The sequence below is a fragment of the Pezoporus wallicus genome, unplaced genomic scaffold (assembly GCF_028554395.1).
Source record: "Pezoporus wallicus isolate ANWC-B61680 ecotype Strahan unplaced genomic scaffold, APGP_CSIRO_Pwel_v1 contig_14782, whole genome shotgun sequence".
Classification (NCBI taxonomy): Eukaryota; Metazoa; Chordata; class Aves; order Psittaciformes; family Psittacidae; genus Pezoporus; species Pezoporus wallicus.
In genome coordinates this window covers 1-18,034 of record NW_026635655.1, presented here as the reverse complement: position 1 = coordinate 18,034, position 18,034 = coordinate 1, and the positions used below count along the sequence as shown (strand labels likewise).

General features: G+C 56.6%; 1 protein-coding gene across 1 annotated transcript; it reads left to right on the top strand.

Annotated features, from left to right (window-relative positions):
- Positions 1–3,040: 3,040 nt before the first annotated feature.
- Positions 3,041–15,933, top strand: LOC130592712 (apoptotic chromatin condensation inducer in the nucleus-like; the record flags this gene model as incomplete). The annotated part of the gene is made up of 15 exons (XM_057397241.1): positions 3,041–3,106; positions 3,217–3,325; positions 3,428–3,486; positions 4,171–4,348; positions 6,712–6,814; positions 7,423–7,519; positions 10,321–10,366; positions 10,654–10,787; positions 11,513–11,803; positions 11,904–12,084; positions 13,250–13,380; positions 13,953–14,060; positions 14,155–14,262; positions 15,183–15,588; positions 15,785–15,933. Coding segments are annotated over 15 exons (2,166 nt in total), but the record flags the coding sequence as incomplete, so codon positions are not given.
- Positions 15,934–18,034: the final 2,101 nt, after the last annotated feature.

Here is an 18,034-nt window from a genome sequence, read left to right as displayed (position 1 = left end):
GTAAAAGTGGGGGTTTTGGGGTGGAAGTGGTGGGTTTGAGGTAAAAAAGTGGGGTTTTGGGGTAAAAGTTTTGGGGGTGGGGGTTTGAGGTAAAAGTGGGGGTTTTGGGGTGGAAGTGGTGGGTTTGAAGTGTAAAAAGTGGGGTTTTGGGGTAAAAGTGGGGGTTTTGGGGTGGAAGTGGTGGGTTTGTGGTAAAAAGTGGGGGTTTGGGGTAAAAGTGGGGGTGTATGTGGAGGAAGTGGTGGGTTTGAGGTAAAAAGTGGGGGTGTTTGGGGGGTAAAAGTGGGGGTTTTGGGGTGGAAGTGGTGGGTTTGAGGTAAAAAGTGGGGGTTTTGGGGTAAAAGTGGGGGTTTTGAGGTAAAAAATGGGGGGTTGAGGTAAAAAGGTTTTTTTTGGGGGTGGAAGTGGTGGGTTTGAGGTAAAAAGTGGGGGTTTTGGGGGAAAGTGTGGGTTTTGGGGTTGAAAGGGGGGGTTTGAGGTAAAAAGTGGGGGTTTGGGGTGGAAGTTGGAGTTTGGGGTGGAAGTTGGGGTTTTGAGGTAAAAAGTGGGGGTTTGAGGTAAAAAGTGGGGTTTTGGGGTAAAAGTGGGGGTTTTGAGGTAAAAAGTGGGGTTTTGGGGGTAAAAGTGGGGGTTTTTGGGGTGGAAGTGGTGGGTTTGAGGTAAAAAGTGGGGTTTTGGGGTAAAAGTGGGGGTTTTTGGGGTGGAAGTGGTGGGTTTGAGGTAAAAAGTGGGGGTTTTGGGGGGAAGTGAGGGGTTTGGGGTGGAAGTGGTGGGTTTGAGGTAAAAAGTGGGTGTTTTGGGGTAAAAGTGGGGGTTTTTGTGGTGGAAGTGGTGGGTTTGAGGTAAAAAGTGGCGTTTTGGGGTAAAAGTGGGGGTTTTGGGGTGGAAGTGGTGGGTTTGAGGTAAAAAGTGGGGTTTTGGGGTAAAAGTGTGGGTTTTGGGGTTGAAAGGGGGGTTTTGGGGTAAAAAGTGGGGGTTTTGAGGTAAAAAGTGGGGGTTTGAGGTAAAAAGTGTGGGTTTTGGGGTGGAAGTGGTGGGCTTGAGGTAAAAAGTGGGGTTTTGAGTTAAAAAGTGGGGGTTGAGGTAAAAAGTGGGGGTTTTGGGGTGGAAGTGGCGGGTTTGAGGTAAAAAGTGGGGTTTTGGGGTAGTGGGGGTTTTGAGGGTGGAAGGTAAAAAGTGGGGGTTTTGGGGTGGAAGTGGTGGGTTTGAGGTAAAAAGTGGGGTTTTGGGGTAAAAGTGGGGGTTTTGGGGTGGAAGTGGTGGGTTTGAGGTAAAAAGTGGGGTTTTGGGGTAAAAGTGGGGGTTTTGGGGTGGAAGTGGTGGGTTTGAGGTAAAAAGTGGGGTTTTGGGGTAAAAGTGGGGGTTTTGGGGTGGAAGTGGTGGGTTTGAGGTAAAAAGTGGGGTTTTGGGGTAAAAGTGGGGGTTTTGGGGTGGAAGTGGTGGGTTTGAGGTAAAAAGTGGGGTTTTGGGGTAAAAGTGGGGGTTTTGGGGTGGAAGTGGTGGGTTTGAGGTAAAAAGTGGGGGTTTTGGGGGGAAAGTGAGGGGTTTGGGGTGGAAGTGGTGGGTTTGAGGTAAAAAGTGGCGTTTTGGGGTAAAAGTGGGGGTTTTGGGGTGGAAGTGGTGGGTTTGAGGTAAAAAGTGGGGTTTTGGGGGTAAAAGTGAGGGGTTTGGGGAGGAAGTGGTGGGTTTGAGGTAAAAAGTGGTGTTTTGGGGGGAAAGTGAGGGGTTTGGGGTGGAAGTGGTGGGTTTGAGGTAAAAAGTGGCGTTTTTGGGTAAAAGTGGGGGTTTTGGGGTGGAAGTGGTGGGTTTGAGGTAAAAAGTGGGGGGTTTGGGGTAAAAGAGGATGTTTTGTGGTAAAAAGTGCTGCTTTTAGGGTAAACTGGGTGGTCTGGGGGTAAAAGTGGTGGGGTTTTGGGCTAAACGTGGTGGTTTTTGCGAGTTTGATGGGATTTGGGGGTGGAAGTGATGGTTTATGGGAGTTTGGGAGAGATTTTTGGGGTAAAAGTTGCAGTTCTGGGCAGTTTGGGGGGGTTTTGGGCTGAAAGCGATGCTTTTGGCGAGTTTTGGGAGGCTTTTGAGGGAAGAGTTGCACTTTTGGGGAGGTTGAGGATGTTTTTGAGGGAAAAGTGGCGGTTTTCAGGAGTTTGAGTTAAAAGTGGTGTTTTTGGGGGGGTCGAGGGAGGTTTTGGGGTAAAAGTTTCAGTTTGGGGCAGTTTGAGGGCTCTTTTGAGTTAAAAGTGCTGGGTTTTGGGTTATTTGGGGTAAAAGTGGCAGTTTTGGGGCAGTTTGAAGGGAATTTGAGGTAAAAGTAATGGTTTTGGACACCCTGATTTGGTTTTGGGGGGGGAAAGTGGTGATTTTGGGCCTTTTAAAGGCGCTTTGAATGTGTTTGAGGTAAAAGTGGTGGGTTTGGCAGCATGAGCTTTAATTTGAGGTAAAAAATCACGGTTTTGGGTGGTTTGTGGCGGGATTTGGGAGGAAAAAGTTATTTTGGGCAATTTGGGACCATTTTTGATGTCAAAATGAAGTTTTTTGAGTTAAAATCTGCAGTTTTGGGGAATTTTGACCTAAAAAATCCATTTTGATCTTAAAAATCCCATTTTTGGCCGCTTTGTGCCCAAATTTGAGCTCAAAAGTTGTGTTTTCAGCGCATTCTGAGGTGCGTTTCAGGTAAAACTTGTGCTTTGTGGGGGAATTTGAGGTAAAAAAAAAACATTTTTAGCCAATCTATGAAGGGATTTGGGTGTTTTTGACCGCTTGGGCTGGAATTTGAGCCCAGATCCCTGGATTTGGTGGTATTTGAGCCAGAAACCCCTTTCTGGGCTCGATTTGAGGTGAAACCCCATCATTTTGGTGTCGTTTTGGCCTCAAAGCTGCTTTTTTGAGGCCAAACTTCCAACGTTTTATGGAGAAAACCCCATTTTTTGAGCTTGTGGTCTTAGATTTGGGTTTAAATCTGCTACTTTTGGGTCTAGCGCGTTAAGGGTGGGTGCATAGGGGTTGAAAAGACCCCAAACCACCCCAAATCACCCCAAAACAGGCGCTGATGCTCGAGAACCTCCAGAAGCACTCGACCCCTCACGCCACTTTCCAGCCCAATTCCCAGGTGAGAATGGCCCCAAAACGCCCCAAAACCACCCCCAACCCCCCCCGAAACACCTCGAAAGGCTTCGACGCGCCCCAAATGCCCCGAAACGATTGTTTTTTGCCCCAAAGATGGGCGAGGAGATGAGCCAGAACAGCTTCATCAAGGAGTACCTGGAGAAGCAGCAGGAGCTGCTGCAGCAGCGCCTGGAGCGGGAGGCGCGCGAGGCCGAGGCCGAGGGTCAGCACAGCCCCAAAACCGCCCCAAAGTGACCCAAAACCGCCCCCAAATGAGCCCAAAATGAGCCAAAAAATGCTCTTTTTGGGGATGGCCCCAAAACAGGAGCTGGGAAGAGCGGCCCCGCAGCAAAGGAGCAGCAGGAGGAGGAAGGGGAGAGGAAGGTGAATGGAGCCCCCCCCATTGCACCCCATAGAGCCCCATTGATCCCCCATTGAATCACATTGAACCCCATAGAGCCCCATTGATCCCCCATAGAGCCCCATTGAACCCCATAGAGCCCCATTGAACCCCATTTAGACCCACTTGAACCCCATAGAGCCCTATTGAACCCCCATTTACATGCCACTGAACCCCATAGAGTCCCATTAGACCCCATTGAGCCCCCATTTACACCCCATTGGACCCCATTGACCCTCATTTAGACTCCATTGAACCCCCATTGCACACCACAGAGGCCCATTGAACCCCATTTAGACCCAGTTGAACCCCATAGAGCCTCATTAAACCCCACTGAATGCCTTTAGCCCCCATTGAACCCCCATTAGACCCTATAGAGAACTATTGAAGCCCATTTAGACCCTGTTGAACCCCATTGAGCCCCCATTGCACGCCGTAGAGCCCCACTGAACCCCATTTAGACTCCATTGAATCCCCATTGAACACCAGTGAGCCCCCCTGAAGCCCATTTAGACCCACTTGAACCCCCATTGCACACCACAGAGCCCCACTGAACCCCATTTAGACTCCACTGAATCCCCATTGAACCCCATAGAGCCCCATTGAAGCCCATTTAGACCCACTTGAACCCCATTTCCCCCCCATTAACCCCCATTTCCCCCCCCCAGGCCCCTGCTCCCGCGGGGGGGGGTGAGGAGGAAGAGGAGGACGAGGAGGAGGAGGAGGAGGAGGAAGGGGGGGGCGAGGAAGAGGAGGAGGAGGAGGAGCCCCCTCCTCCCCAGGGGCCCCCCCCCCAGCCGGACCCGGCTCCCCCCGAGCAGGAGCCCCCCCCCATTGCTCCCCATGGCGGGGAGGGAGCCCCCAAGAAGGAGGAGGAGGAGGATGAAGGGGAGGAAGGGGAAGGGGAAGGGGGGGGCCCCCCCCGGCCGCCATCTTTGTCGCCCCCCCGGCCGCCATCTTTGTCCCCCCCTCGGCTGCCATCTTCAGCCTCATCCCCAGGGAGGAAGGTGAGTGTATTGGGAAGGTGGTGGTCATGTGACCTCACCTGGCTCATGTGACCACACTGACTCTGTTCCCCCCCCCCCCCCAGGATGAAGCCGAGGGTGAGGGAGGGGGTGAGATCCCCGGAGCCCCCGTGGAGCCCCATAGGTGAGAGATGGGGGGGTCCTATAGGGCTGGGGGGGTTATATAGGGATGGGGGGGTTATATATGGGGTCTATGGGGGGGATATGGGGTGGGGGGGTTATATATGGGGTCAGTGGCAGGGGTTATGGGGTCTATGGGGGGGATATGGGGTGGGGGCTTCATACATGGGGTCTACGGTGGGGGTTATGGGGTCTATGGGGGGGATATGGGGTGGGGGCTTCATACATGGGGTCTATGGGGGGATATGGAGTGGGGGTTATATATGGGGTCTATGGCAGGGGTTATGGGGTCTGTGGGGGGATATGGGGTAGGGGGGTTATATATGGGGTCTATGGGGGGATATGGGGTGGGGGCTTCATACATGGGGTCTATGGTGGGGGTCTGTAGGGCTGGCTGTGGGGTCCCTGTATGGACCTAGGGGGGATATGTGGGTCTATGGTGGTGTTTATGGGGTCCTTATGGGGCACTATAGGGTCCCTGTGGGGTGTGTGTGTGCGCGCCGGGTTCCATCTCTGTGCCCTATGGAGTCTGTATGGGGTCCCATGAGTGTTTGTAGGTGCTTATGGTTCTCTATAGGGTGGCTGTAGGTGCTTGTGGGGTGTCTATAGGTGCCCATGGGGTCTCTGTTGGTTCCTATAGGTGTGTGTAGAGTGTCTATGGGGTCTGTATAGATCCCAGGGGGTGTCTATAGGAGCCTCTGGTGTCTCTGTTCCCTATAGAAGCCTGTGGGTGTTTGTAGAGTCTCTATAGGGTCCGTATGGATGCCTGTAGGTTTCTATAGGGTGTCTATAGGGTGCTGTGGGGCGTTGTGGGTGTCTGTAAGTCCTTATAGGCTCCCTCGGGACGTTTATAGGTGCTTGGGGGTGTCTGTATGTGCCCTATAGGTCCCTATGGCTGTCTGTAGGTCTCTATAGGGTGTCCTTGGAGTCACTATAGGTGTCTGTGGGGTCTCTATGGGTGTCTATAGGTCTCTATAGGATTCCTATGGGCATCTGCAGGGTCCCTGTAGGTGTTTGTGGGTCTCTATAGGGTGTTGATAGGGTTTGTATGGGTTTCTATAGGTACTTATGGGTCTCTATAGGGTTCGTATGGGTGTCTGTGGGTTTCCATAGGATTCCTATGAGCATCTAAAGGGTACTTAGAGGTGTCTATAGGTTGCTATAGGGTATCTGTAGGGTCTGTATGGGTTGTGGTAGGTATGTATATGGTGCATGTGGGTGTCTATAGGTTCCTATAGGATGTCTATAGGGTATTTATAGGGTCTGTATGGGGTGTTGTAGGTATCTATGGAGTGCCTATGGGTGTCTCTAGGTTCCTATAGAGTGCCTATAGGGTATCTATAGGGTGTGTACGGGTTGTTGTAGGTATCTGTAAGGGTTCTATGGGTTCTTACAGGGTTTCTATAGGCTCCCATAGGATGTCTTTAGGGTATCTGTAGGGTTCTTATGGGGTATCTATAGGGTATTTATAGGATATCTAGAGGGCTCCTGTGGGATATTTATAGGGTTTCTATAGGGTGTCTATAGGGTATCTATAGGGTTCCTATGGGGTATCTGTAGGGTATCTATAGGATATCTGGAGTGCTGCTATGGGGTATTTATAGGGTGTCTATAGGGTATCTATAGGGTTCCTATGGGGTATCTATAGGATATCTATAGGATATCTAGAGGGCCCCTATGGGGTATTTATAGGGTTTCTATAGGATATCTATAGGGTGTCTATAGGGTATCTATAGGGTTCTTATGGGGTGTTTATAGGGTGTCTATAGGATATCTATAGGGTATCTATAGGGTGTCTATAGGGTTCCTATGGGGTATCTCTAGGATGTTTATAGGGTGTCTATAGGGTGGCTATAGGGTATCTGTAGGGTTCCTATGGGGTATCTATAGGGTGTCTATAGGGTATCTATAGGGTGGCTATAGGGTATCTATAGGGTTCCTATGGGGTATCTCTAGGGTGTCTATAGGGTTCCTATGCGGTATCTCTAGGGTATCTATGGGTTTCCTATAGGGCATCTATAGGGTCTCTGTCTCCATGGCTCTGAGCTGCAGCCCCTCCCCCAGCCCCTCCCCTCCCCCCCCCCCCCCCCGCGGGGGCTGCTGGGAAGGGCTCAAGATGGCGGCCGCGCCCGCCTGCGCCGGCCCCACACAATAGAGAGGGGAGGGGGTGAGTGCCCCGCGGCGCTATGGGGCGGCGATGGGGCAGGGGTGTCCCTATGGGCGCTATGGGGCTGGGGTGTTCCTATGGGCCCTCTGGGGCAGGGGTGTTCCTATGGGCGCTATGGGGCAGGGATGTTCCTATGGGGTGCTATGGGGCAGGGGTGTTCCTATGGGCGCTATGGGGCAGGGGTTTTCCTATGGGGCTGGGATCCCCCACTATGGGGGTGTGTGTGGGGGAATGTATGGGACTGGGAAGGGGCCTTGGGGTGTCTATGGGGCAGGGATGCGGTGCTATGGGGCGTGTGTGTGGCTTCTCTGCGGGGCTCTATGGGGGATGTGTGGGGCAGGGAGCCCCATTTAGCGTCTCTGTGGGGCAGGAAGCTCCTGTTTAGCGGCTCTGTGGGGGGAATGGGGCAGAAACCCACAGTTAAGGAGCCCTATGGGGTGTCTATGGGGCAGGGATCCACTGTTAAGGGCTTGTGTGGGGAATGCGTGGGGCTGGGACCCCCACTTAGCGCTTCTATGGGGCAGGAAGCCCCTATTTAGCCCCTCTATGGGGCAGAGTGCCCCCCATAGGGTACCTATGGGGCAGCCCCACTGATCTCTGCCCCACAGCGAGGAGCCGCCGGTGCCCATGGAGCCGGGACCGCCCCCCCCAAGTGGGGGCTCCCCCCCCCCGAGTGCCCCCCCCGAGCGCCCCCCGGACCCTGAGGTAACATGGGGGAGGGGGGGAGATGTGGGGCAGAGGGGGGGGGACGGGCCCTGCCCCATGACCAACCCCTTGTGTCACTTATGGGGCGCCCCGTAGCGTCCATTGCAGCCTAAAGAGCCACCTATGGGGTACGTCATGGATGCAGCACCCCCATAGTTACTTATGGGGCACCCCACAGCGCCCAGTGAGGCCCAAAGGGTCACTTATGGGGCACCCCATAGCACTGCGGGCTCCTAGAGTCACTTACGGGGCACCCCATAGCATCAATGCCCCCCCCCCCCCCCCCATATTTGCTTATGGGGCACCCCATGGCAGCACCAACCCCCTCATAGTCATTTATGGGGGTGCCGTATAGCACCAGCCCCCCCTCCATAATCACTTATGGGGCGCCCCACGGTTACGGGGCCCGTTTCCACTTGGGGGGCAGCCTCCGCCATGCCTTAGTGGGTGCCCCACCGTGGCCTGTGCCCCACAGTCGCCCCACAGCAACACCCCATTGACCTCTGGGGCGCCCCACACATGCCCCCCCCCAAGCCCCCTTACTTGGGGGGTGCCCCCCAAGTCAGGACCCCCCAACGTCTCTCTTTTGGGCACCCAGCGCTGGCTCAAAGGACCCCCCGGACCCCCCCCAAGGCCTCACTTGGGGGGCATCCAGCACCCGATGGAGCCGCGGGACCCCCAAGTGTGGGGGGTCACCCCACGGAGCAGGCCGGGACCCACAAGTGCCATGGGGGGCACCCCAGCGGTGGCTGGGACCCATAAGTGCCGTGTGGGGCAGGCCATGGATCGCATATGGGGCGCCCTACGGATGTGTGGGGTAGCCGATGGAGCTCCTATGGGGCAGCTGATGGACCTCTGGGACCCATAACAAACCCTATGGGGCACCCTATGGATTGAGCTGGGACCCACAAGTGCCACGTGGGGCAGCCTTCAGAGCTCTGCACCCATAACAAGTCACGTGGGGCAGCCTATGGATGTGTGGGGCACCCTGTGGATCTCCTGTGGGGCAGCCTATGGATGTGTGGGGCACCCCATGGATCTCCTACGGGGCAGCCTATGGACCTCGGGGACCCACAGGTGCCATGTGAGGCACCCTGTGGCCATCTGTGACCCTCGGCTTCACTTATGGGGCAGCTGATGGACCTCTGGGACCCATAACAAGCCTTATGGGGCGCTCCATGGATCAGTCCGTGACCCACAAGTGCCACGTGGGGCAACCTACGGACACCTGTGACCCCCAGCCTCACTTATGGGGCAGCCAGTGGACGTCTGTGACCCACAAGTGCCATGTGGGGCGCCCCACGCGTCTCCTGTGGGGCAGCCTCTGGACATATGTGACCCCCAAGTTCACTTAGGGGGCACCCCACTGATTGCCAGGACTTAACAAGTTGCATGGGGGGCACTTTCGTGACTTCCAGGTTCACTTAGGGGTCAGCCCGTGGACCTCCGTGACCCCAGCCTGACTTATGGGGCACCCCAAGAATACTCCAAGGCCCCCGAGTTCACTTATGGGGCAGCCAATGGACTTCGACACCCCCCAGTCTCACCTGTGGGGCACCCCATGCTCTCTCTCCGTGACCCTCAACCCCACCTGTGGGGCAGCCAATGGACCTCAGGGACCCCAAACTTCACTTATGGGGCAGCCCGTGGAGACTCCGCAACCGAGCAGCTCGCTTATGGGGCAGCCAATGGACTTTACTGCCCCCCCAACCTCACGGGGCAGCCCAAGGACCTCAGTGACCCCCAAGTTCACTTGTGGGGCAGCCAGTGGACTTTCACAACACCCAACCCCACTTACGGAGCAGCCAATGGACCTCAGTGAACCTTCTTCACCCCGCACTTATGGGGCAGCCAATGGACCTCAGTGAACCTTCTTCACCCCGCACTTATGGGGCAGCCAATGGACCTCAGTGACCCTTCTTCACCCCGCACTTATGGGGCAGCCCATGGACCTCGGTTATCCCCAAGTTCACATATGGGGCAGCCAATGGACCTCAGTGACCCTTCTTCACCCCGCACTTATGGGGCAGCCCATGGACCTCGGTTATCCCCAAGTTCACATATGGGGCAGCCAGTGGACCTCAGTGACTTTTCTTCACCCCACACTTAGGGGGCAGCCAATGGACCTCAATGACCCTTCTTCGCCCCGTGCTTATGGGGCAGCCCATGGACCTCAGTTATCCCCAAGTTCACATATGGGGCAGCCAGTGGACCTCAGTGACCTTTCTTCACCCCACACTTATGGGGCAGCCAGTGGACTTTCACAACGCCCAACCCACTATATGGGGCAGCCAATGGACCTCAGTGACCCTTCTTCACCCCACACTTACGGGGCAGCCCATGGACCTCAGTGACCCCCACGTTCTCTTATGGGGCACCCTATGGACTTCAGTGACCCCCAGGCTCACTTATGGGGCACCCTATGGACCTCACTGACCCTTCACCCCCCGCTTGTGGGGCAGCCCATGGACCTTAGTGACCCCCCCACCTCACTTATGGGGCAGCACATGGACATCTCTGACCCCCATCTTCTCTTATGGGGCACCCATTGGACCTCAGTGACCCCCAAGTTCACTTATGGGGCACCCCACGGACGCGCCGGACGCCCCCCCCACACCGGAGGTCACTTACGGGGCAGCCCCATAGAGGGGGAGGGTGGGAGGGTGCCAAGGGGAAGGAGGGGAGGGGGAGGAGTGAGTGAGGAGGGGGCGGAGCCTGAGTGGCCCCGCCCCCGCGCTGACGTCAGCCCCGCCCTCGCTCCTGATTGGGGCGTGTTTCCCCCCCCTCCCCTCTGTCCCCAGAGCCCCGCCCGGCCCAAGGCCTTCAAGAGGAAGATCAGCGTCGTCTGTGAGCAGGGGGCGGGGCCTCAAGGGGGCGTGGCCAAGGGGAGGGCCAATGGGGTGGGGTGGGGGAAAAAAAAGGGGGCGGGATTAAGGGGATTGGGGGGTGGCGCTTAACGCGGGGTGGGCGGGGCTCTGCGCTCCGTGCGCCGACCAATGGGAGCGCGGCTGCTGCTCGGCTCCGGCAGGGGGCGCTACAACGGCGGAGGCGGGCGCGCTGCTCTGTAGGGGCCGCCTCCAGCAAGCTCCGCCCCCTTCCCTCTACCCCGCCCCTTTACGTGTCTGTGCACGCAGCGGCCGCCAGGGGGAGCTCGGAAGCGGAGGGGGGGGCCGGGGCGGCGCCGGGGGGCCCCCGCAAGCGGCGCTGGGGCAGCAGCACCGGCGCCCCCAAGCGCCCGTCCATCAGCATCACCACCGAGAGCCTCAAGGTGAAGCCTCCCTGTAGGGTCGCGGAGGAGAGACCCCATAGACCAACCCCTATTGACCCCCCCCCATAGACCGCCCCCTATAGGCTACCCCCTATAGCCCCCATAGACCACCCCTTATAGATGCCCCATAGCCCACCTTATAGACCCCCCCATAGACCACCTCCTATAGACCCTCCCCATAGATGACCCCCTATAGACCCTCCCCCATATACCACCCCCTCATAGACCCCACCATAGACCACCCCCATAAATCCCCCCCCATAGACCACCGCCTATAGACCACCCCATAGACCACCCTCATAAATCCCACCCTATAGACCACCCCCTATAGATCCCCCCTCATAGACCCCACCATAGACCACCCCCATAAATCCCCCCCCATAGACCACCGCCTATAGACCACCCCCTATAGACCCCCCTCATAAATCCCACCCCATAGACCACCCCCTATAGACCCCCCTCATAGACCCCACCATAGACCACCCCCATAAATCCCCCCCCCCATAGACCACCGCCTATAGACCACCCCATAGACCATGCCCTATAGGCTCTTCCCATAGACCACCCCCCTATAAGCCCCCTCTAGTGACCCCCCCATAGACCACCCCTTATAGACACCCCCTATAGATCACCCCATAGACCAACCCTCTATAAACCCCCCCCCATAGACCACCCCCTATAGACCCTCCTCACCCCATAACTGCCCCCCCCCTTCCCCATGGCAGAGCCTGATCCCGGAGATGAAGGCGGAAGCGGTGGTGGAGCTGCACCCGGAAGAGGAGGAGGAGGAGGAGGAGGAGGAAGAAGAGCGGCCAATGGAGATGGAGGAGGAGGAAGGGGGGGGCAAAGGAGGGGGGGGAGGAGGAGGAGGAGGAGGGGGCGTGGCCTCGGGGCACCCCCCCTTGCCCCTCCCACCGCCCCCCCTGCTGGGGCTGCCCCATCACCACCATCACCATCACCTGCACCATCACCATGGCAACAACCCCCCCCTCAAGATCTGCCGCACCGTCACCCAGGTAATCATGGACCCCCCCCACATCCCATAGCCCCCATTCAGCACCATTGCCCCCCCCCCGATCACGTGACTCTGACCCCCATCACTCCCCCCCGCTTTAGGATGTGCCCCCTGAGAACGGCCGTCGTCATGACAACGACCCCGAGGGCACAGAGGAGGAGGGGAGGAGCCGCGGAGAGGCACCGCCCCCTGCCGGTGCTGGCCCCGCCCCCTCGGCCCAGGCCCCGCCCCCCGCGGAGGGAGCGCCGCCCCCTGCTGGCACGGAGGGGGAAGTGAAGAGAGGTGAGAGGGGGCTCTATGGGGCTGTAACAGCCTATAGGGGGTCTGGAGGGGTCTATAAGGGGCGTATAATGGGGCTGTAATGGGTCTGTAATGGGTCTGTGGCGGTCTATAGGGGTTTATAATGGTTTATAGTGGGTCTGTAATGCTCTGCAGTGGGTCTGGTGGCATATACTGGGTGTATAACGGTCTATAATGGTCTATAATGGTTCTATAATGACGTATGGCGGGTCTATAGCAGCATAGAATGGGTTCATAATGGGATATAATGGCACTACAGTGGCATATAATGATATATAATGGTTATAGTGGGTCTATAATGGTCTATAATGCGCTGCAGTGGGTCTGTGGTGGCATATACTGGGTGTATAATGGTCTGTAATGGTCTATAATGGTTCTATAATGACGTATAGTGGGTCTATAGCAGCATAGAATGGGTTCATAATGGGGTATAATGGCACTACGCTATCATATAATGATATATAATGGTCTATAATGCTCTGCAGTGGGTCTGTGGTGGCATATATTGGGTGTACAATGGTCTATAATGGTCTATAATGGTTCTATAATGACGTATAGTGGGTCTATAGCAGCGTAGAATGGGTTCATAATGGGATATAATGGCACTACAGTATCATATAATGGTATATAATGGTTTATAGTGGGTCTATAATGGTCTATAATGCGCTGCAGTGGGTCTGTGGTGGCATATACTGGGTGTATAATGGTCTGTAATGGTCTATAATGGTTCTATAATGACGTATAGTGGGTCTATAGCAGCGTAGAATGGGTTGATAATGGGATATAATGGCACTACAGTATCATATAATGGTATATAATGGTTTATAGTGGGTCTATAATGGTCTATAATGCGCTGCAGTGGGTCTGTGGTGGCATATACTGGGTGTATAATGGTCTGTAATGGTCTATAATGGTTCTATAATGACGTATAGTGGGTCTATAGCAGCGTAGAATGGGTTGATAATGGGATATAATGGCACTACAGTATCATATAATGGTATATAATGGTTTATAGTGGGTCTATAATGGTCTATAATGCTCTGCAGTGGGTTAGTAATGGGTCTATATTGAGTCTATAATGGGTCTATAATGGTTGTATACTGGTCTGTACTGGTCTATAATGGTTTCTATGGGGTCTCTGCTGCAGGGGACCCCCCCCGCCGAGCCCGGGGCGGGGTGGGGCTGGTGCTGCCCGTGGATGACCCCGTGCGGGCGGGGCCCAACCGCCCCTCCCCCCCCCGCGCCCGCCCCTCCCCCATCGTGCATCTCTGCAACCTCGTGAGTGACGTCAGCGGTCCTGGGGGGTGCTATGGGGTGATATAGGGTGGCTATGGGGTGATATAGGGTGGCTATGGGGTGATATGGGGTGGCTATGGGGTGATACGGGGTGGCTATGTGGCGATAGGTGGTGGCTGTGGGGCGATAAAGGGTGTCTATGGAGCACTGTGGGGTGGCTATGGGGCGATATGGGGTGATATGGGGTGGCTATGGGGTGATATGGGGTGGCTATGGGGCGATAGAGGGTGTCTATAGAGCACTATGGGGTGGCTATGGGGCGATATGGGGTGTCTGTGGAGCACTGTGGGGTGGGTATGGGGCGATACGGGGTGGCTGTGGGGCACTATGGGGTGATAAGGGCTGGCTATGGGGGGTACAGGCAGCGGGTTGCTGTGCATCTACCAGGGGGTGGTATAGTGCTGGAGAGGGGTGGGGTCAGCCAAGGACACGCCCCCTCTGCCCTATGGGGGGCTCTGTGGGTCTCTATGGGGCTCTGGGGGTTCCTACGGGGCTCTATGGGTCGCTATGGGGTGGAGCTGCCCCACAGCTTTGCCCCACATCTCCCCCCCCAGGTGCGCCCCTTCACCCTGGGGCAGCTGAAGGAGCTCTTGGGGCGCACGGGGCGGCTGCGAGAGGACGGCTTCTGGATCGACCGCATCAAGTCCCACTGCTACGTCACGGTATGGGGCCCTGTGGGGTGCCTGTGGGGCTCTATGGGTCCCTGTGGGGTGCCTGTGGGTCCCTATGGGTCCTTACCTTTGCTTTTGCCCCCAGTACTGCTCCGTGGAGGAGGCCGTGGCCACCCGCAATGCCCTGCACGGGGTCAAGTGGCCTCAGTCCAACCCCAAAGTGCTGGTTGCTGACTTTGCCGAGCAGGAGGAGGTGTGGGGCAGCGCCGGGGGGCACTTAGGGGTCTGAGGGGGGACTTGTGGGGCTCTATGGGTCACTTGTGAGTGTCTATGGGTCACGTATGGGTCCTGGGTGTCACTTCTGGGTACTTACACCTCTCTATTTATCACTTAGGGGTGCGTATGGCTCCTTATGGGTTGCTATGGGTCTTTATGTGTCCCTGTGTATTCCTGTGTGTCTTTGTGGGTCCCTATGGGTCACTTAATGGTCCTGGGGTGGTCACTTAGGGGTTTGGGAGGTCACTTATGGTCTCTGTGATTCACTAATGGGTTCCTATGGGTCGTTATGGGTCCCTATGTGTCATTATGGGTCCCTATGAGTCCTTCTGGCTCCCTGTGTAAGTTATGGGTCTCTATGGGTCCCTATGGGTCACTTATGGGTCTCTATGGTTCCCTGTGGGTAACTTCTGGGTCCCTATGGGTCACTTCTGGGTCTCTATGGATCCCTGTGGGTCCCTATGGGTCACTTCTGGGTCTCTGTGGGTCCCTGTGGGTCACTTCTAGGTCTCTATGGATCCCTGTGGGTCCCTATGGGTCACTTCTGGGTCTCTGTGGGTCCCTATGGGTCAATTCTGGGTCTCTGTGGGTCCCTGTGGGTCACTTCTGGGTCTCTATGGATCCCTGTGGGTCCCTATGGGTCACTTCTGGGTCTCTGTGGGTCCCTGTGGGTCCTTATGGGTCACTTCTGGGTCTCTGTGGGTCCCTGTGGGTCACTTCTGGGTCTCTATGGATCCCTGTGGGTCCCTATGGGTCACTTCTGGGTCTCTGTGGGTCCCTGTGGGTCACTTCTGGGTCTCTATGGATCCCTGTGGGTCCCTATGGGTCACTTCTGGGTCTCTGTGGGTCCCTGTGGGTCCCTATGGGTCACTTATGGGTCTCTCTCTCTCCCCACAGCTCGACTTCCACCGGGGGCTGCTCCCGGATCGCCTGGAGGGGGGAGAGGAGCCCCCCCCGGGGTCGTGCCCCCAAGGCCGGGGGGCGTGTCCAGGGGGCGTGTCCGGGCCGGGCCGCAGCCAATCACAGTGGGCGGAGCGGGAGCGGGAGATGGAGCGGCGGGAGCGGGCGCGGGGGGAGCGGGAGTGGGACCGGGACAAGGGCTCTGTCCCGGCGGCCCCGCCCCCGACCTCCGCAGGACCCGCCCCCTCCAGCCCGGGACACGCCCCCTCGGCCGGGGGGACACGCCCCCTGGGCGCCGGACACGCCCCCTCGGCGCGGGAGCCCCGCCCCAGGCACCGGCAGCCAATGGCGGAGAAGGACAGGGCGGGGCGGGGCTCCAGGGAGGGGCGGGGGGACAAGAAAGGTGAGGGGCGGGGCTTTAAAAGGGGGCGGGGCTGTGGGGGAAGGGAGGAGCAGGGGGCGGGGCTTATATTGGGGGATCAATGGGAGGGAGTGTGCGGCAATGGGAGGGGGTTAGGGGGGCGGGGCTAAGGGCTTCCATAGGGCTCCATGGGGCGATGCTATGGGTCTGACCCCCTTTGCCCCCCCTCTCCCCATAGAGAAGCCCCCCGAGGAGCCCCCCGCCAAGCTGCTCGATGACCTCTTCCGCAAGACCAAGGCAGCGCCCTGCATCTATTGGCTGCCGCTGACAGACACCCAGGTCAGGGGGCGGGGCTTCGCCCCACACCAACCAATGGCAGCCCCTTAATCCCCACTGCCCTTACTCCCATTGGCTGTCCCCCCAGGGCTTTAGTCCCGTCCCATTGGCTCGCACCACTTCCTTCAGTCACTCTGCTTTGCTTTAACCACGCTCCCTTTGGCATAACCCCTTCCTATTGGCTCAAGCCCTACTCCCAAGCCCACGCCCCCTTTGGCTTTAGCCACGCCCCCTGCCCTGGCTTCGCCCCCTTTGCCTTAACCCCTTCCCATTGGCCCCATGCCTTTCCATAGCCCTTCCCATTCACCTAAACCCCGCCCCCTTACCTCCTGCCACGCCTCTTCTGCCTTAACCACGCCCCTTTGCCTTAACCCCTTCCTATTGCCTCAAGCCCTACCCCATTGGCCACACCCCCTTTGCCTGTAGCCACGCCCCCACCCTTTCCCTCCGAGCCTTCCCGTTGCCCAAAACCTGCTCCGTTTCTCCCCAAACCCGCTCCGTTTCACCCCAAACGCGCTCGGTTTCTCCCCAAACCCACTCCTTTTCACCCCAAACCTGCTCCATTTCTCCCCAAACCCGCTCCGTTTCACCCCAAACCCGCTCCGTTTCACCCCAAACCCGCTCCGTTTCTCCCCAAACCCGCTCCATTTCTCCCCAAACCCGCTCCGTTTCACCCCAAACCCGCTCCGTTTCACCCCAAACCTGCTCCGTTTCGCTCCATTTTTGCCCAAACCCGCTCCGTTTTTGCCCAAACCCTCTCCGTTTTTGCCCAATCCCGCTCCGTTTCGCTCCGTTTTTGCCCAAACCCGCTTCGTTTCGCTCCGTTTCTCCCCAACCACTCTCCATTTTGCTCCGTTTTTGCCCCAAACCCTCTCCGTTTCGCTCCGTTTTTCCCCACACCCTCTCCGTTTCGCCCCGTTTCTCCCCAACCCCTCTCCGTTTCGCCCCGTTTTTACCCCACACTCTCCGTTTCGCTCTGTTTTTACCCCACACTCTCCGTTTCACTCTGTTTTTACCCCACACTCTCCGTGTCGCTCTGTTTTTACCCCACACTCTCCGTTTCGCTCTGTTTTTACCCCACACTCTCCGTTTCTCCCCGTTTTTACCCCACACTCTCCGTTTCTCCCCGTTTTTACCCCACACTCTCCGTTTCGCTCTGTTTTTACCCCACACTCTCCGTTTCGCTCTGTTTTTACCCCACACTCTCCGTTTCACTCTGTTTTTACCCCACACTCTCCGTTTCGCTCTGTTTTTACCCCACACTCTCCGTTTCGCTCTGTTTTTACCCCACACTCTCCGTTTCGCTCTGTTTTTACCCCACACTCTCCGTTTCGCTCTGTTTTTACCCCACACTCTCCGTTTCTCCCCGTTTTTACCCCACACTCTCCGTTTCGCTCTGTTTTTACCCCACACTCTCCGTTTCACTCTGTTTTTACCCCACACTCTCCGTTTCGCTCTGTTTTTACCCCACACTCTCCGTTTCGCTCTGTTTTTACCCCACACTCTCCGTTTCGCTCTGTTTTTACCCCACACTCTCCGTTTCGCTCTGTTTTTACCCCACACTCTCTGTTTCGCTCTGTTTTTACCCCACACTCTCCGTTTCGCTCTGTTTTTACCCCACACTCTCCGTTTCGCTCTGTTTTTACCCCACACTCTCCGTTTCGCTCTGTTTTTACCCCACACTCTCCGTTTCTCCCCGTTTTTACCCCACACTCTCCGTTTCGCTCTGTTTTTACCCCACACTCTCCGTTTCACTCTGTTTTTACCCCACACTCTCCGTTTCGCTCTGTTTTTACCCCACACTCTCCGTTTCGCTCTGTTTTTACCCCACACTCTCCGTTTCGCTCTGTTTTTACCCCACACTCTCCGTTTCGCTCTGTTTTTACCCCACACTCTCCGTTTCGCTCTGTTTTTACCCCACACTCTCCGTTTCGCTCTGTTTTTACCCCACACTCTCCGTTTCGCTCTGTTTTTACCCCACACTCTCCGTTTCGCTCTGTTTTTACCCCACACTCTCCGTTTCGCTCTGTTTTTACCCCACACTCTCCGTTTCGCTCTGTTTTTACCCCACACTCTCCGTTTCGCTCTGTTTTTACCCCACACTCTCCGTGTCGCTCTGTTTTTACCCCACACTCTCCGTTTCTCCCCGTTT